Below are 20420 nucleotides of genomic sequence, written 5' to 3'. Positions count from 1 at the left end.
TATTTCCTTCCCCATTTTAGGGACGTTTTCAACTATTATCTCCTCAAGTATTTTCTCATGGTCTTTCTTTTTGTCTTCTTCCGGGACTCCTATGATTCGAATGTTGTAGCGTTTGATATTGTCCTGGAGGTCTCTGAGATTGTCCTCATTTCTTTTAATTCGTTTTTCTTTTTTCCTCTCTGATTCATTTATTTCTACCATTCTGTCTTTTAATTTACTAATCCTATCTTCTGTTATTCTACTATTTGTTGCCTCCAGAGTGTTTTTGATCTCATTTATTGCATTATTCATTATATATTGACTCTTTTTTATTTCTTCTAGGTCCTTGTTAAACCTTTCTTGCGTCTTCTCAATCCTTGTCTCCAGGCTATTTATCTGTGATTCCATTTTGATTTCAAGATTTTGGATCAACTTCACTATCATTATTCGGAATTCTTTATCAGGTAGAGTCCCTATCTCTTCCTCTTTTGTTTGGTTTGGTGGGCATTTATCCTGTTCCTTTACCTGCTGGGTATTCCTCTGTCTCTTCATCTTGTTTATATTGCTGAGTTTGGGGTGTCCATTCTGTATTCTGGCAATTTGTGGAGTTCTCTCAATTGTCGAGTTTCCTCACTGTGTGTGGGTTTGTACAGGTGGCTTGTCAAGGTTTCTTGGTTAGGGAAGCTTGTGTCGGTGTTCTGGTGGGAGGAGCTGGATTTCTTCTCTCTGGAGTGCAATGAAATGTCCAGTAATGAGTTATGAGATGTTTATGGTTTTGTAGTAACTTTGGGAAGCCTGTATATTGGAGCTAAGGGCTGTGTTCCTGTGTTACTGGAGACTTTGCTTGGTATGTCTTGCCCTGGAACTTGTTGGCCCTTGTGTGGTGCTTGGTTTCAGTGTAGGTATGGAGGCGTTTGATGAGCTCCTGTCAATTAATGTTCCCTGGAGTCAGGAGTTCCCTGGAGTAAGGGTTTTGACTTAAGCCTCCTGCTTCCAATTATAGGTCTTATTTTTACAGTAGTCTCAAAACAGAAGCATCGATAAAACATCTAGGTTAAAGATGAAAAGTTTCTCCACCGTGAGGGTCACCCAGAGAGGTTCACAGCGTTACATAGAGAAGAGGAAGGAGGGAGTTAGAGGTGACCTGAATGAGATGAGGTGGAATCAGTAGAGGAGAAAGTGAGCTAGCCAGTAATTACTTCCTTATGTGCACTCCACAGCTGGACTGCTCAGAGATGTTCACGGAGTTATACAGAGAAGAGAAGAGGAAGGAAGGAGACAGAGGTGGCCAGGAGAATAAAAGGGGGGAATGAAAAGGAGAGAGACAGATACAGCCAGTAATCAGTTCCCTAAGTGTTCTCCACCATCTGAAACACACAGAAATTCACAGAATTGGGTAGAGTAGAGAGGGGTTAGGGAGGAGACACAGGCGACCTGGTGGAGAAAAAGGAGAGTCCAAAGGGAGAGAGAGCAGTCAAGCCAGTAATCTCGCTCCCAAGTAAAAAATGGGTACTGAACATTGGGTTCTTAAAGGTACAAAATTGGTAACAAATACCTAAAAGCAAAAATTAAAAATCTGGAGTAGAGTTTGGAATTTCAAAAATACAATGTTAAAGAAAGGAAGAAGGAAAAGAAAGAGAGAAAAAGAAAAACAAAGTCACAAAAATTATAAAGAAAATATAGGTACAAAATTGATAACAAATACCAAAAAGCAAAAGTTAAAAATCTAGAGTAGAGTTTGGAATTTCAAAATACAATGTTAAAGAAAAGAATGAGAAAAAGAAAGAGAAAAAACAAAAAATCAAAAACAAAGTCACAAAAATTATAAAGAAAATATAGGTACAAAATTGATAACAAATACCAAAAAGCATACATTAAAAATCTAGAGTAGAGTTTGGAATTTCAGAAATACAATGTTAAAGAAAAGAAGAAGAGAAAGAAAGAGAGAAAAAAAAAGTCACAAAAATTATATAAAAAAAATATAGGTACAAAATTGATAACAAATACCAAAAAGCTAAAATTAAAAATCTAGAGTAGAGTTTGGAATTTCAAAAATACAATGTTAAAGAAAAGAAGAAAAAAAAAAGAAAAAGAAAAAAAACAAGATTACAAAAATTATAAAGTATATATGAAGTTTGCTTTAAAAAAATAGGGTCTTTTTTTTTTTTTTGCAAAGTAATAGTAGGTTATGAAAGTGAAAATTAAAGGAGTAATAGAGGACTTAAAAATTTTTTTAATTAAAAAAAAAAGAAAGAATGATCGTTAAAAATAGTAAAAATATATCTAGGACTTTATCTGGTGTTGTGGGTATTGTGGGGTAAGTTCATTTTCGGCTAGTTCCTTGGTCCGACTTATATTTCTCAAGATCTACAGGCCCCTTCCTATGTAGTCGGTACTAAAGACAGGGTTTTAATCTATTGCCTGTCGCTTCCAAGGCGGTTCCCTCTGTTATAGCGTCTTCTGTTTGCTGGTCTCTTCAGTGTCTGATTTCCACCCTGATACAAAGGGGGCAGTGGTGGACACTTTTTTTTTTTTTTTTTTTAGGCTCACTTGTTCAGTTGCGCTGTGGGGAGGGAGGGACGCTGCAAACAAATAACACTGGCGTGTGCTCGCAGTGCCTCAGCCACACTGGGCCTGCCTCTGCTCACGGCGTGTAGCCTCCCTGCCCACACTGCTCAGGCTCTAGGTTGCTCCGCCGGGAACCATCCGAGGCCGGCCCTGGGCTGCTTGCACCTCCCAGGTCTAAGCCGCTCAGGCTCAGGCACTTGGGTAGTCCTCAGAGGTGCAGACTCGGTTGGGCCTGTGTTTTGTGCCCTTCCCAGGTCCAAGCAACTCAGTTGATGAGGTGTTTGGTGAGCGCGGTTGCTGCGACTTATCGCTTCCCTGCAGCTCGGTTTTCTGGGTGTACAACCGGCGCACCTTTTCTGGCAGATGTTGACTGTCCAGAACCCCAAGAAGTCTTAGGTAGCAAAGAAGCCTGCTTACAGTTTTGTAGATAATGTCTCTCTGGGGCTGCGATTGCCCACTTCCGGCTCTGGCTGCCTGTCACCGGAGGGGGATGTTCTGCAGCCGGCTATCTCTGTTCAGTCCTTTGTTCCGTGAGCAGGCCTGGCGGTGTCTTAGGTTAAAGCTGGCTTTTGGCGTGGTAGTTATCCCACAGTCTGGTTTGGTAGCCCAAATTAGTTCGCTCAGATAGCGCTCGGGGCATTTAGGCCAGATCCTTACTCTAAGCGACGTAGTCTGTGCCTCCCTGCCCAGCCCCCACTTGCTAGTGGCGGGTGCAGGTGTCTTCGCTGCTTCTCCGCTGGGGGAGTTACTGTTGGGCTCGTAATCTGTGGGTTTTAATTGTTTATTTTTCCTCCCTGTTATGTTGCCCTCTGTGCTTCCAAGGCTCCACACAGACTCGGCAGTGAGAGTGTTTCCTGGTGTTTGGAAACTTCTCTCTTTTTAAGACTCCCTTCCTGGCATGGAGCTCCATCCCTCCCTCTTTTGTCTCTTTTTTTGTCTTTTATATTTTTTCCTACCTCCTTTCGAAGACACTGGGTTGCTTTTCTGGGTGCCTGATGTCCTCTGCCAGCATTCAAAAGTTGTTTTGTGGAATTTACTTGGCTTTTAAATGTTCTTTTGATGAATTTGTGGGGGAGAAAGTGGTCTCCCCATCCTATTCCTCCACCATCTTTTGTCTGTGTCTCTTTTGCTGTCTCACATACAGGGTTATTGTTACCATCTTTCTAAATTCCAAATATATGTATTAGTATGCTGTATTGGTGTTTTTCTTTCTGGATTACTGTATAATAGGCTCCAGTTTCATCCACCTCATTAGAACTGATTCAAATGTATTCTTTTTAATGGCTGAGTAATACTCCATTGTGTGTATGTACCACAGCTTTCTTATCCATTCATCTGCTGATGGACATCTAGGTTGCTTCCATGTCCTGGCTATTATAAACAGTGCTGCAATGAACATTGGGGTACATGTATCTCTTTAAATTCTGGTTTCCTCAGTGTGTATGCCCAGCAGTGGGATTGTTGGGTCATAATGGCAGTTCTATTTCCAGTTTTTAAAGAAATCTCCACACTGTTCTCCATAGTGGCTGTACTAGTCTGCATTCCCACCAACAGTGTAAGAGGGTTCCCTTTTCTCCACACCCTCTCCAGCATTTATTGCTTGTAGACTTTTGGATCACAGCCATTCTGACTGGCGTTAAATGGTACCTCATTGTGGTTTTGATTTGCATTTCTCCGATAATGAGTGATTTTGAGCATCTTTTCATGTGTTTGTTAACCATCTGTATGTCTTCTTTGGAGAAATGTCTGTTTAGTTCTTTGGCCCACTTTTTGATTGGGTCATTTATTTTTCTGGAATTGAGCTGCAGGAGTTGCTTATATATTTTTGAGATTAATTCTTTGTCCATTGCTTCGTTTGCTATTATTTTCTCCCATTCTGAAGGCTGTCTTTTCACCTTGCTTATAACCAGGACCCGCATCAGACAGTTCCTGGCAGAGCAAACTCAGTTAATTTTAGGGCAGTAGCTTTCAAAGTGTAGAGAAGTAAAACGCTGCAGATCTTTAAGGAATGAATTCTGAATTACAACGAAATGGGACAATAGGTATTTGACTACTCAAGAAGAAAGCCTGGTAGTCAAGTTGATGAAAAGGAAGGGCTATACATATGTATTTGATTTTTGTTGTTGCTTTTCATTTGAAGTTAGGGCAACCTTAAACATATTAAAAAAAGTCATAAGGATTTTAGACAGTTACCATCTCTAGACTTCTCAGTTGTACAAGGAGGGTGTTAGGCTAAATGCTACTGGAAGCTTCTCCCAGCTCTGATCTCCTATGGTTCTGTAAGGGATGGAATCTAGAGAAGAAAAGGAACTTGGACACCTGCAAGGGAGTCTGTAGCTGTCACACAAGGATGGTCAGGGAGTTCTTAGTCTTGAATGATACATCTTGCCAGGGTCTCTTCTCAGAACACAGTTAGATGTTATCTAGTATTTGTTCTCTACATCTGTGTCTCTATTTCTAAATAAGATCACCTATACCATTTCCTAGCTTCCACATGTATGTGTTAATAGATGATATTTATTTTTCTCTTTCTGACTTCACTCTTTATGACATTCTCTAGGTCCATATTCCCCATGCCTCTACAGATGATCCAATATTGTTCCTTTTTATGGCTGAGTAATATTCCATGGGGCTTCCCTGGTGGCTCAGATGGTAAAGAATCCACCTACAAAGCAGGAGATCTGGGTTCAATCCCTGGGTTGGGAAGATCCCCTGGAAAAAGCAGTGGCAGTCCACTCCAGTATTCTTGCCTGGAATACTGGACAGAGGAGCCTACTGGGCTACAGTCTATGGGTTCACCAAGAGTCGGACATGGATGAGCAACTAAACACAGCACAGTAATATTCCATGTGTGGCTCATTCACTTTGCTATACAGTAGACACTAACACAACATTGTAAAGCAACCATACTCCAATAAAAATTAATTTAAAATAAACACAATTAGATCACCATTGCTAATCCTTCTGCATGTCCTCTCTTGGTTAAAGGCTTTGCTGTCAGTTCCCTAGACTGGAAGCTTGCAGTCATTCTTGCCTCTTGCTCATGTTTCCCCAGTCTATAATTAACTAGGGTTGTGAAGTCATATCTACTAAAATCTCCATTGCAGCTCTCCTTCTCTGCATCCCTACTACCACCTTTGTTCAGGTCTCAAAGTCACTTACTAGGACACCTACAACAGCCTTCTGATTTGCCCACAACTTGATGATCTCAGGTGGTAAAGAATCTGCCTGCAATGGGATTCAGACTCCCAATGCCTGCAAGTGGGAGACCTGGGTTCGATCCCTGGGTTGGGAAAATCCCCTGGAGAAGGGAACAGCTACCCACTCCAGTATTCTTGCCTGGAGAATTCCTTGCCTGTACAGTCCATGGGGTCGCCAGGAGTCAGACATCACTGAGTGACTTTGACTTTCACTTTTGATCTCCTCGGATCCACCCAGTCTGGCTAAGGCAGAAGTCTAATCTTTTCTTACAATGTTCATCATATCCCAGTGTTTCCCCATTTCCCGAAGACTTATGCTTGTTCACCAGCCAACAAGTCATAGTGGGGTAGGTATCACCCTTCCTGACTACCAGCTTCATCTCTGACCACAAACCCCCCACCCCCAGCTTAGACTGGAATGGGGTGCTCCAACATTCGCTGCTGTTGGCTGTTCCTTGCCTGTAACAAGCTGCCTCCTTCACTTTAACTATGTTCTCTGTTCTGTTGGGAATGGCACCCACCTGGATTTTGAAAAAGCTTTTTTTTTTGGTTGTTATAGAAAATATCAAGCCTGTATGGAAGACGAGAGAACAGTATGACAACCCCACCCATGAGTCTGTCTCTCAACTGCAACAGTTATCAACTCAGGGCCACTCTTGTTTCATCCACACCACTGCCTCCACCCACAGTGGGGCATTTTTGAAGCACACCCAGACAGCATGTCGTTTCATTCATAAATACTTAAGTGTGTATCTTTAAAAGAGAAAGATCTGTTTTTGATCATCAGAATAGCACTGTAAAAAAAATTTTTTGGCCATGCCACATGGCATGTGGGATCTTAGTTCTCTGACCAGGGATGGAACCTGTGCCCTCTGTATTGGAAGCTCGGAGTCTTAACCACTGGACCACCAAAGAACTTCCCACAATACCACTTTTTAAAGTGTGGTCCTCAGATTGCTTCTTTTAGAAGCACATGTGATGCTATTTAAAATGCAGATTTCTGGACCTCACCAAGTCAGGCATTCTGGGAGCATATTTTTTTTTCTTTTGGCTCTGCTAGTTCTTTTTAAGGAGAAGGCAATGGCAACCCACTCCAGTACTCTTGCCTGGAAAATCCCATGGGTGGACGAGCCTGGTAGGCTGCAGTCCATGGGGTCGCTAAGAGTCAGACACGACTGAGCGACTTCACTTTCACTTTTTCACTTTCATGCATTGGAGAAGGAAATGGCAACCCACTCCAGCGTTCTTGCCTGGAGAATCCCAGGGATGGGGGAGCCTGGTGGGCTGCCGTCTCTGGGGTTGCACAGAGTCGGACACAACTGAAGCGACTTAGCAGTAGCAGCAGCATCAGTTCTTTTTAAAATTGTGGTAAAATGGACATAACCTAAAATGGAGCATCTTAACCCTTTTTAAGTGTTCAGTTCACTGGTATTAAGTACATTGACACCATTGTGTAACTCTCACCACCATCCATCTCCAGGAGTTTTCATCATCCCCACCACAAATTCTGTATCCAGGAATCACTGACTCCCCATCCCCTGTCCCTTTCCTTGCAGCCTGTGGTCATCTCTGTTCTACTTCCAGCTCTATGGATTTGTCAGCAGCATGTTTTAGCAAACACCCTGGGTGACTGGCAAGGGGGGCGGTGCCTCCAAATTTGGAAACTATCGGATCAGATAATCTCTAGGGTGCCTCTTGGTGGTGGTGGTTTTAGTTGCTCAGTCATATCCGACTATTTGTGGTCCTATGGACCATTGCCTGCCAGGCTCCTCTGTCAATGGGATTTCCCAGGCAAGAATACTGAGTGGGTAGCCATTCCCTTCTCCAGGGGATCTTCCCGACCCAGGGATTGAACTCATGTCTCCTGCATTGCAGGTTCTTTACCGACTGAGCCACCAGGGAAACCAGGATCTTTCTTAAGTTTTACCTAACTGGAAAAGGGCCGTATCGTGTTCGCTGCAGCAGGGTCTGGCCCCATGTTCATCCTCAAGCCTGCATGTGCTGTCAGCTGCACCTGACTTTGGTGGTGACTCTTCCTGTTCACATTCACTGAGCAAAGCTGATCCGCCCTCTCCTTCTGTGGGACTGCTTCTTCCTCCCCAGCACCTGTTCCTGGGCCTGAATGGCTGCCTCCCCGCACCATCCCTCTCCCTCTCTCTGTGGTCTCTCTGCAATTTTCCTTTATAATTCACGCTGCCTGGCAGTTTCTGCCCTGTTCCCGCTGTCTAGTGTGAAGTTTATGGTTTCCTCCCACCACTCTGACTCTAGTCATTCCCTTGATTTCCAAACAAAACCACAACATATCTCAGCTTCCAGTTCATCCTTTTATTCCCCCCGTTTTTGTGGCTTGGGGATACTTGCCTGTTGACAGTGAACGAGAAGATGAACATAGCTGTATTTTGGATCCCTGAAGAATGCCTGCCAAAGCCGCCTGGAGAAGATAAATATTTCTGTCTCTGTGGTTTACCGTGGCTCAAGCTCTGACTTTACATAGAGAACGGATGTTCAAAAGGCTTTTATTTTTAATTAGGAAAATAAAAATTACAGCTTATAAAGCAAAGCCAGGGGAACTGCAGTTTTAACCGTGTTAGCTTTCAGCTGTGGAATGTGTTGACAGTTGATATGGTTCATCATTGCTTTAAAAGTTCTTCCCCGGAGCCTTCCTAGTTTCTATGGGATTCACAGAGCTTCCTTAGTCATGCTGCCCTCCCTCTCGTTTAGCATGTATGAGAACCAAGGAAATGAGACAGATTCAGAACACTTTGTGTATTTTCCACTGCCATTTTAGCCTCTCCATTTGTGTTTGCTCAAATTCAATCAGGTTATATTTTAGACATTGTGTTTTTCTCACAACAGTAGTAACAACTAATATTGAGGACTTTGTGCCAGACTGTGTCCTCAGTGTTGTATGGATTAATTCTGATCCAATTCTCACAATGATCCCATGAGGAGGCATTATTATTAGCTTCATTTTAGGGATGAAGAAACAAACATTTAGATTAAGGAATTGTCTCCAACATTTCAGGTCTACTAAGTGGTGGATGGTGATGCTCTGGCCTGTGATTTGAGGAAGGGCTCCAATTTTGTGTTAGGAGAACTGAATTCAAGGCTCTCCCATCCTTGGGTTGGTCTCATAGGGCAGACAGAGAAGTTAGCGATTAGATTGCTGCGTTGTGAGGCTTAAAGCTGAGGGATGGCTTCCTGGGAGAGCTGGTACACGAAGTGATGTCTTAAGATGTACATGGGTGTTAGAACAGCATGTCAGGCATTGAGGTTGTATGTAGGCCAACTGATCCATGGGGGCCACCACACCTGGGCACTGAGGTACTGAGTGAGGAGAGGGGGCTGGAGGCTAAGGAGGTGGTAATGACAGCCTGGAAAGTGGGCAAGTCTTGGAGGCCTTTCATGGCTCATAAAGGATTTGGACTTCATCTGGAGGCAGTGAGAGTCATTTAGGGATTTTTAACAAGTGATGTAATCACAACGATTACATTTTTAGAAAGATCTTTCTGGCCTTCTGAAATTTGTATCTAATTATTCACTATAATAAATAAAACTGTAGCAAATCTCAAATTGCCCCTCTCTACATCTCTAATTGTCTCCTTAGGACACATTTGCTGGGGTGGAATTAGGAGGCCAGAAGATGGACACATTGAAGGCATTTAATTCCTACCATCAAATTTCCTCTTTAAAATTTAAACAAAAGATACTGCAGTGTTCAGGCAGTGCTGAATCTTATTTCTGTTTTTCTCCCATGGTAATTTTAAAAATTAAATTCTCATTAAATGGGAGTGTATCTTTGTGCATTTTTTTTTCTGGGAGATTATATAGATGGCATAAATCTTTCAGACCCTCTGCATTTAAGAGTCCCTTTCTTATACCCTCAAATGAGCAAATGTATGAACTCTTGTTTAATAACTATCTTCTTTATGCCTAAGCTGTCCTTTATACTTGTGTTGTGAACCTTTTTTTTTTTTTAAAACGTAAGATTTTTCTCCATATACTTAAAATGAGAGGATTTTTAAAGAATCAGTCCAGGTATTACTTTCTTTTCAAATTTTGGTAAACAGAAGTTTGGGGACATGGATTGAAATCTTTCTTGGGTGCATGAACGTTTTCTTCTGTTGTATTTGTGCCTCTTTTCTATTGTTTTTCTTATTTATTCTAAAGGTTCATCACCTCTGTGTATTGAATCTCTTCTCTGTTTTTAACATGTGATACCTCCTGCACTTTTTGTGTTTCTCCTCTATGTTTTGGATGCACATATGCCCTTCAAACAACCATTTGCTGTCCTTACCATGAATGTATTTCCTACTATTCATTTTTCTTCTGTCATAGAGCAAACTTTGCATTATTTTTGTATTTTTTCAGTCTTTTCTCAACCAAGCCAGAGATTTTTTCCAGCCATGTTCTGAGTGTTCTGCTTACTTTTTTCCTGCCTTGGTCCTTGTTGCTGCGTGCTCTGTTTTTCTAGTTGCAGTGCGCAGGCTTCTCCTTGTGGTGGCTTCTCTAGTTGCAGGGCTTGGGCTCTAGGGTGCAGGCTTCAGTGGTTGTGGCACGCGGGCTTAGTTGCTCTATAGCATGTGGTTTCTTCCCAAACCAGAAATCGAACCCTAGTCCCCTACATTGGCACATGGATTCTTTTTTTTTTTTTTTTTTTTAATTGGGAGCGCGCGCCGCCGCGCAGCGACCTCTACCGCCCGCGGGGCGCAGCTCCCGGGCGCCTGGACCCGCCCCCGTCCGGCCCCCGGGCTTGGAGGAGGGGGCTGCGCTGCTCCTGGGCCGGGATCCCCTGCAGCTGGCACATGGATTCTTAACCACTGGACCGCCAGGGAAGTTCATGTTTTGACTTTCTTAATCTCTTCATTTATCTTTTGTTTTATAGAACATTTCCTTGAATTTTATTGTCATTAACTTTTAAGGAGATGCTGTAGCATTTCCTTCTGTTTCTGATAATATTTTTTCCCAAAATATGCTTTCCTTTCACAGATATATGTTACATTCTTCTTCTTTAACAGCAAAAAAATTATTATAACAAGTGGATATTGGTGTTTGTTTATTCATTTTTGAAATAGAAAAATAAATGCCCCAAAATAGTATTGTCAGATTTTCCTGGGCTCCTTTCATTGTCTTCTTGGATAATCTTAAATTGCATCTCTCACCTGTGATCCTGCTGAGGCAGGGTAAAATAATGCCAGTAGCTACTATGTTATCTTTGATAAATTATCTTCAGTTTCCTCATCTGTACAATGGGAATAATAATAATACCTCCTGATGGGGTTGTTGCTATGAGTAAATGATAAAACATATGTGAAGTACATGGAACAGTGTCTCACACAAATAACAATGTAATGAATGTTAGTTGTTGTCATTTTTGTTGTAATTATTGAACTTTTCACTCTGACATCTCATTTAATCCCAACCTAACCCCATTAGGTTGGTACTGTTACTGTTGCTATATGACAAGAAATTATTGCCTTTGTATTTGAATAACAGTTTGACTGGACATAATATTCTTGGGACCTCAACTCTCTCTCTCAAATCTCTTGTTCATCTTTTTCTGGTTTTGAATGTTGCTGAGTCTGAAATCCACCTGACTTTTTTATTCTTATAAGGGACTTGATTTTTGTACCTAGATGCTTATGGAATTCTATTTTTCATCCTCAAAGTCTTATTTTTTAAGTATATTCGTTTACATAAACTTAGTGCTTTAAGACTGGAGAAGGCAATGGCAACCCACTCTAGTACTCTTGCCTGGGAAATCCCATGGACAGAGGAACCTGGTAGGCTGCAGTCCATGGGGTCACAGAGTCGGACATGACTGAGAGACATCACTTTCACTTTTCACTTTCATGCACTGGAGAAGGAAACGGCAACCCACTGCAGTATTCTTGCCTGGAGAATCCCAGGGATGGGAGCCTGGTGGGCTGCTGTCTATGGGGTCGCACAGAATTGGACACGACTGACGTGACTTAGCAGCAGCAGCAGCAGTGCTTTAAGATAGCACAAATGTATTATCTCACAGTTCGGTGGGTCAGAAACCAAATAGATTTAGCTGATTTCTATAGATCCCATTAGGCTAAAATCATGACGTCTGTCAGCTTGATCTCTTCTCTGGAGGCCCAGGGTGGAATCCACTTCCAGATTCATTCAGGCAGTTGGCAGAGTGCAGATCCATGCAGTTGCAGAGCTGAAATCTCCATTTCCTTGCTGGCTCTTGGCCGGGAGCTGTTCCCACTTCTGGAGGCCTCCTGCATTCCTTGGCTCCTGGCCTCTTCCATCCTGGAGCCAGCCACAGCGGGTTGAGTACCTCTCATGCTCTCACTCTTGCCTCTTGTTCTGCTGCATCTAACTCCAGCCAGAGAATTCTTTCTGTTTTTAGGGACTTGTGTGATTAGGCCCACTGGGATAATCGCCCTATCTTGAGGTCCATAACCTTAATCACATCTGCAGAATCGCTTTTGCCATGTAACAGCATATTCATATATTCTAAGGATTAGGGTGTGGGTATCTTTAGGGAGGGCATTCTGCTGAAAGCTCTAGGTTTTTACGTTAATCATTTTGTATCACTTTTTCCTGGAAGACACTGTAACCTTTCCAGGCTGTATTTTAGGCACATTTTTCACATATTTTATTTATGAACTTTTTTTTTTCTGTTTCATGTGTTGAAACCTCTACTTAAAGAATCCAACTATCTTCAATATTGGATTCTCTCTCATTTTATCTCTAAAAACTGCATTAAAAATCAATTTTAGAGAGATATAATTTACATACAAAATCTGTATGTAATGAGTGATGAGTTTTAACAGGTGGACACAAAACACAGAACCCCAGCCCCATTCTTGATACAGGACATCTCCATCACCCAGAAGCTTCCTTTGCACCCCAGCCCTCCATTCACCCCTCTTTTTGCTTTAAAACTTTTCTTTCTCTCTCTAAACACTGCATTCACTTCCAAGTCTTGCTTCTATGTTTTTAATTTGACCTTCAGCCATGTTTCTTCTATTTTTTTCTCTTGGTTCTGAATTGTTAGTTTCTAATGATGTTATGTTTCACAGTTTTGTTTCTTCAGCTCTGTAGTTTTCCATTTTATTCTGTGGTTTTATCATCTCCTGCCTAGGCTCTCTTATAAGTGAATTGTTCTTTTTTTTATGTTTTGGGTTTTTGGCCTCAAGGCACGTGGCATTCCCTGACCAGGGATTGATCTCTGCTCCCTTTCATTGGAAGACTAAGTCTTTTAATCCCTGGACCATCAGAGAAGTCCCTTGAATTGCTCTTTTTAAAAAAAATCTTTTCTGTTGTGGAGTTGGACACAACTGAGCACACATGCATGCACTGTGCAAAGACACAGGGAACATGCTCTGTTTCTCTGGTTGTTTTGCCCAGACATCACTCTTCAAATGCTTGTGTGCAGCTGTGGGACTTTCTTTTCTTTAAAGAAAAAATTACTGTGTGTGTGTGTGTGTGTGTGTGTGTATGTAGGGGGGAGCAAAGACAAAGCAAGATTCAGAACTGCATGAACATAATAATGTCCTTTGTTTAAATAAAAAATAATGCGTAGAAAAAAAATCATGTGGGATCATGCATACATTTTTGAGTTACCATGATTCCCCATCTCGCCTCCCCCAAATCACTCATGGATAATTTGGACAGCTCTGATATTTGTTACTCCATGGAAGGAAAGTTATGACCAACCTAGATAGCATATTCAAAAGCAGAGACATTACTTTGCCAACAAAGGTCCATCTAGTCAAGGCTATGGTTTTTCCAGTGGTCATGTATGGATGTGAGAGTTGGACTGTGAAGAAGGCTGAGCGCCAAAGAATTGATGCTTTTGAACTGTGGTGTTGGAGAAGACTCTTGAGAGTCCCTTGGACTGCAAGGAAGTCCAACCAGTCCATTCTGAAGGAGATCAGCCCTGGGATTTCTTTGGAAAGAATGATGCTAAAGCTGAAACTCCAATACTTTGGCCACCTCATGTGAAGAGTTGACTCATTGGAAAAGACTCTGATGCTGAGAGGGATTGGGGCAGGAGGAGAAGGGGACAACAAAGGATGAGATGGCTTGATGGCATCACTGACTCGATGGACGTGAGTCTGAGTGAACTCTGGGAGTTGGTGATGGACAGGGAGGCCTGGCGTGCTGCGATTCATGGGGTCACAAAGAGTTGGACACAACTGAGCGACTGAACTGAACTGATATTTGTTTTTTAAGAGGACACTTACAAGGATCTTTGAAAACCAACTTGATAGAATTCCCTGGTGGTCCAGTGGGTAGAACTCCAGACTTCCACTGTTCAATCCCTGGTTGGGGAACTAAGATCCCACAAACTAAGAAAAAAAATGATAACGAACTTGAAACATCCAGGAGACCTGAAAAACATCAAGTGTAACCATCATTTGCCCTGTTGGGAATTAAGATGTGCCTTCTCACTTACTCCACCTTCTCTCAGGATTCTGAATCTATGAGATGTAAGAGTCCAATCTGAATGAAAAAAAATCTACCTCCCATTAAAACATAATCCCCAGTTTTAGTTTTTATTGTGAAGGAGAAAAGAGAAAAAATTAATGACCATAGAGGTATAGTATGTATATGGTTAGAAAGTTCAAGCCTTTAAAAGGTGCAAAATGAAAATGAACAAAGACAAATATCAGACATTAACACATACATATGGAGTCTATAAAATGGTATAGATGATCCTATTTGCAAAAGAGAAATAGAGACACAGACGTAGAGAACAACCGTACGGACACCAAAGCAGAAAGAACGGGGTGGGATGAATTGGGAGATTGGGATTGATGTATATACACTATTGATACTATATATAAAATAGAAAATTCATGAGAGCCTACTGTATAGCACAGGGAACTCTACTCAGTGCTCTGTGGTGACCTATCTGGGAAGGAAATAAAAAAAAAAATGAGGGGATACATGTATACGTATAGCTGGTTCACTGTGCTGTACAGTAGAAACTAAGACAAAATTGTAAAGCAACTATCCTCCACTAAAAATTAATTTAAAAAAACAGCAACAAAATATAGTAAAAGCCTCCTTCTATAAACTCCAGTTCCTGGCTCTTGCAATTACTTCCTGAAAAGAGACATTATATATAAATCAGCATAGATAACATAGAGGCTATAAATATATACCATTAGAACCAGATGTGAAACAACAAAGTGGTTCAAAATTGGGAAAGGAGTACGTCAAGGCTGTATATTGTCACCCTGCTTATTTAACTTATATGCAGAGTACATCATGAGAAATGCAGGGCTGGATGAATCATGAGCTGGAATCAAGAGTGCAGGGAGAAATATTAACAACCTCAGATATGCAGATGATACTACTCTAATAACAGAAAGCAAAGAGGAATTATAGAGCCTCTTGATGAAAGAGGAGAGTAAAGAAGCTGGCTTAAAATTCAACATTCAAAAAACTAAGATCATGGCATCCAATCCCATTACTTCATGGCAAATAGATGGGGAAAAAGTGGAAAAACTGATAGATTTTATTTTCTTGAGCTCCAAAATCACTGTGGACGGTAACTACAGCCATGAAATTAAAAGACACTTGCTCCTTGAAAGAAAAACTATGACAGACATTGTGTTAAAAAGCAGAGATCACTTTGCCAACAAAGGTCTGTATAGTCAAAACTATGGTTTTTCAAGTAGTCATGTACGGATGTGAGAGTTGGACCATAAAGAAGGCTGAGCATTGAAGAATTCATGCTTCTGAACTGTGGTGCTGGAGAGGAGTCTTGAAAGTCCCTTGGACTGCAAGGAGATCAAACCGGTTAATCCTAAAGGAAATCAACCTTGAATATTCATTGGAAGAACTGATGCTGAAGCTCCAATACTTTGGTTACCTGATGCGAAGAGCCAACTCATTGGAAAAGATCCTGATGCTGGGAAAGATTGAGGGAAAAAGGAGAAGGGGGTGACAGAGGATAAGATGATTGGATGACATCACTGACTCCATGGAAATGAGTTTGAGCGAAGTCAGGGAGTTAGTGAAGGACAGGGAAGCCTGGCATACTGGAGTTCACAGGGTTGCAAAGAGTGGGACATGACTTAGCGACTAAACAACAACAATATGTAATATGTACACTATATAGGCATGTCTGTGTCCTTTTGTATAGTTAGACAAAAGATCATAGCATGTGATCCTTATTTCATAAGACCACATACTTATTTCATTTAACAGCCTCCAAAAGGAGAATATTCCTTATCAATTCACATAGATTCACCTTCTTTTCAGTGACCTCATCCTATTATTGAATACATTGTATGGATGTGTCTTCTTAAATTTAATCAGTCTCCTTTCCAGTTTACCCATGGGAAAGCAGCAAGCACAGAAAAGAGTAAAGATGCAAATATTGCTCCAGTACTACTCCATCCTAAGGAGCTGAGTCATGGAAAATAAGGATTAGAAAATAGTTTCCCAGTAACAATTTCCAACAAAACAAAATGAAAAAAGGAAGGTGTTATTGATATTTCTTTATTGCTCATGGAGAGCAATAATGTTTCGATTCTGCTGTGCTCTTGTGTACAACTGTGGTGAAGCTTCATGTAGAGAGAGATGCTTAGGTGATTCTGAGAGATCTTTATAACCAGCTTATTCTGAGATTTTAAACATTAAGCCTTGGAACTGTATTTGAAGCAAACAGCTCAGCAGCATTTTTTCTGAAGTTATTTAGTACAACATTTTCCCATGAATAGAGGTCTATATTCACTTAAATTTAGGAAATCATGCACGTCATATCCACCCCCCTTGAGTATGTATGGTATGTGTTCATATATCATAGTCTGGGGAGAAATTTTTCAGTAAATAAAACTATTGAACATTATTGAAAACAGTGTTTTCCAGACTTACTCAATCACTGCTCTCTTTCCAGCCTATCACTTATTAATATCTCATGATGCAAGTGTTGCTTCAGATTGTCTTAAAAATATGTGTCCCGATGGAGTCTATGTCTTAAATTCAGTGCAGGAATCAGTAAACATTTTCTATAAAGAGCCAAATAATAAATATCTTAGGTTTTGCCAGCCAAACAGTCTATATTACAAATCCTCAGCCCTGGCACGTAACACAAAAGCAGCCATAAACAAGGCTGAACAAGTGACCATGACTGTATTCCAGTAAGTCTTTAGTTATGGACACACATTGAATTGTATGTCATTTTTACATGACACAAAATATTATCCTTCTTTTTCTCCCCATCTATTTAAAACTATGAGAATCATTCTTAGCAGGTAGGCTGTGCAGAAATAGGTGGACGGGATTTGACCTGTAGGCCAAAGGAGGACACCCTGTGATTTAGTGGATAAAGATTCAGGATAAGAAATACATGCTTTATTCAGTCAGATTGGGCAACAGCTGTGATAGTTTCAAGAAAATTCAGAAGTTTTGTGTGTTGTTATATATTAAAATGTTGATGTTGTTTAGTTGCTCAGTCGTGTCCAACTCTTTGGGACCCCATAAACTGTAGCCCTCCATGCTCATCTGTTCATGGAATTCTCTAAGCAAGAATACTGGAGTGGGTTGCCATTTCCTTCTCCAGGGGCTCTTCCTGGACCAGGAATCAAACCTGTGTCTCCCTCAATGGCAGGCAGATTCTTTACCACTGAGCCACCAGGGAAGCCCATATATTAAATAAAAAAGAATATTAAAGCTTCATCTACTCTGCAGAAGGAGAAGGAAATGGCAACTCACTCCAGAATTGTTGCCTGGAGAACCCCATGGACAGAGGAGCCTGGTGGTCTACAGTCCATAGGGTTGCAAGAGTTGGACACAACTTAGTGACTAAACCACCACCACCGCTCTGCAGAAAGCATGCTGTCCTACAGTTTTGCTCCTAATATCAAGATATTTTAATAAAACTCTGCCTGTTAAGACAGGGTAAGCACCAAAATGATTTCTTGAATAAATACTGGTGAACATCTCCATGTTATAAAAGAACTCAGAGTAGAAATTATCTCTACATGATTTATTATGACCAAATCCTACAGAAAACCTTTTAACGATGATATGCAAAGGTCAGAGCACAGAATTTGAATTAAATAAAATAGGTGCAAAAGTTTAGTGGATTTCTGGTAAAAGCTTCTTTCTGTTGCTGATGAGGTTGGAATGTTTGTCCATGACACATTTTCAGGCACCAACAAAAGGACAGCCTCCGAAACATTGAATCCCCTCTGAATGAAGTTACATTTTTCCTTCATGTGTCACTCCCCCTTTGTGGTCTCTTTGGACTGACGGCCCGTGTCCTCCCCTGCTCCGACCCCTGGGGCTCCCCGGTTGCCTGCAGGTTCGTTCCGGAGCCGTGGTCCGCCTGCAGTGCCACATGTGGGCCAGGTGTTCAGGTGCGAGAGGTAAAGTGCCGCGTGCTCCTGACCTTCACGCAGACTGAGACCGAGCTGCCAGAGGAAGAGTGTGAGGGCCCCCGGCTGCCCACAGAGCGGCCCTGCCTCCTGCAGCCCTGTGATGAGAGCCCCGCCGTCCGAGAGCTGGCCGCCTCCCTGCAGGAGCAGGACAGTGAGACGACCTACGACTGGGAATACGCTGGCTTCACCCCCTGCACCGCCACCTGTTTGGGAGGTATTTGATCTTTTACTTAAGGGACAGCTGTGTCTGGCATTGCTATGGTTTGAGAAATAGTAATACTAAATCGGTAAAGCCTCATCTAAAAACTAGCAGAAGTCCAAAGGAGGAGAAGTCATTTGAATAATTGAAAACTGTGCCTTTTTTTATTTCAGTTTTCATCATCATTATTTTAGAAAGATAAGGGACAGTGGGACTAGATCCTGTGTTCCTAAGCATTTGCCTAACTGAGATGGTTACAGAGGTCACCGATTGATAGAGAATAAATAGGAAAATGCAAGAAATTATTAGTTGAGGTAGTGTTGTGCATAAGTCAGAATTACAGAATGAAGCAGCCTGGGACTGGCTTATCTGATGCTCTCTTGGTCAGAAGTTATTCTCAGAAAATAATTTAGGTTCATACCTGCACATTGAACCAGAAACCAGTATGGAGCAAACTGATCACCATGATTTATGTGTGTGTACATGTGTGTACACATAGCCAGGGACCCTGATAGGACTAGGAAGTGATCATATTGCCAGGTGGCCCCCTTGGGGTGGAAATTAGCCCCAAGGTGCTTCAAGCATTCCAGGATCCAAAAGGGAGTGAATGAGCCCAGAGAAGTCCAGATAGTCATTCTTTCTCTGCTGGAAGTAAAAGGACAGAAATAATCAGTGGGAAACCATGATCCTCTAGCGACATGAAGGGGACTCCTGTCTCAGGAATTCAGGCCCTGACATCCTCTCACTCACTCCTGACTGTGCCTTCCAGCCAGCTGTCGTGGCTGAAGCTGGGGGCTAGAAATGCTCTAACCAGACTTCCCTGGTGGTCCAGTTGTTAAGACCATGCACTTCCACTGCAAGGGGCATGGGTTTGATCCCAGGTCAGGGAACTATGATCCTACATGCCGTGTGGCATGGTCAAAGAAAAAAAGGGAAAAAAAAAAAAGAAAGAAATGCTCTGACTTCAGTGCCAGCCAGTGGTGCAAAAGCTAAGGAAGCTGCTGCCTTAGGGGGAAGTTGGCTTAACAGCCTGCTCCACTCCTCCTGGCAGCCCTGCACCCTTTACTAGGCATTCCCCATCAGGTCTTAAGAGCTCGTGTGCCAGTCATTGTGCCCTGGCCTCGTCCCTGGGCAGGTGGAGTGCATTCTCTGTTCTTACCATCCAGTCGCTGTGACTTGAGGTATTTGTCTTTCTCTTTCCTGTGTAGTTCAACCTGTAAATCCACCTATCCTGAACACCAGCCCATCAGTAAGCCCAGGTGAACTGGCATGTGCTTTACCCCTAGGCCTCAGTTAAGCTACTGTCTTTCATATGGTGGTACCCCTGTGCAATTAGGAAAAGAACTCTCCTCTGCCTCCAGATTCTCTCTCTCTCTTGCTTGCTTCTCTCTGCTTCCTAGAAGCCCACCTCAGCTAGCCAGGAGTTTAGCCTGCTTCACCCAACACTAAATGTCTACTGTGTCTCTTCCCTCCCAGGAATTGAAGTCTCACTTTCCTCCTCACTTTCATGTCTGCTTTGGCCCAAACCTCTGGGTTCAGGGTCCTGGACATGTCTTCTGTTATATCTTGGAAGCCTTAAGACTGATATGCCCTTCATAATCTGGGAACTGGTACTTTCCTGATGAGTCGGGGGAAGCCCTCCAGAGATAGTCATGCATGCTTGCATGCCTGCTCAGTCAATTGTGTCTGACTCTGTGACCACATGAACTGTAGCCTGCCAGGTTCCTCTGTCTATGGGATTCCCCAGATAAGAATACTGGAGTGGGTTGCCATGCCCTTCTCCAGGGGATCTTTCAGACCAAGGGATCGAACCTGAGTCTCTTATGTCTCCTGCATTGGCAGGCAGGGAAATGGCAGTCCACTTCAGTATTTTTGCCTAAAGAATTCCATGGACAGAGGAGCCAGGTGGGGTGCTGTTAATGGGATCTCAAAGAGTCAGACACGATTGAGTGACTACACTTTCTTTACCACTAGCACCACCTGGAAGCCCCCGGCTATTGCTTGCATACCTCCAAATCTATTGTATTAATCTCAGACTTTTGAATACTGCCATTGATAGAATTAGTCTTACATCTAGTACTCTGTCATCCTTGACTT

At 42.2% G+C, this 20420-nt stretch overlaps 1 protein-coding gene across 6 annotated transcripts in view; it reads left to right on the top strand.

Annotated features, from left to right (window-relative positions):
* ADAMTSL3 (ADAMTS like 3) overlaps positions 1-20420 on the top strand; it is a 381778-nt gene that overhangs the window by 236854 nt on the left and 124504 nt on the right. For all 6 annotated transcript variants that reach the window (XR_003507318.1, XM_027520883.1, XM_027520878.1 and 3 more), the window contains one exon: positions 18049-18338. Coding sequence is in view for 5 of the 6 variants with exons in the window: in XM_027520883.1 (XP_027376684.1) it covers positions 18049-18338 (290 nt within the window). In the remaining variant the exon portion in view is untranslated. The remainder of the gene's footprint in view (positions 1-18048; positions 18339-20420) is intronic.

Source organism: Bos indicus x Bos taurus, chromosome 21, assembly GCF_003369695.1.
Source record: "Bos indicus x Bos taurus breed Angus x Brahman F1 hybrid chromosome 21, Bos_hybrid_MaternalHap_v2.0, whole genome shotgun sequence".
NCBI lineage: Eukaryota > Metazoa > Chordata > Mammalia > Artiodactyla > Bovidae > Bos > Bos indicus x Bos taurus.
This window is presented reverse-complemented; position numbering and strand designations above follow the sequence as displayed.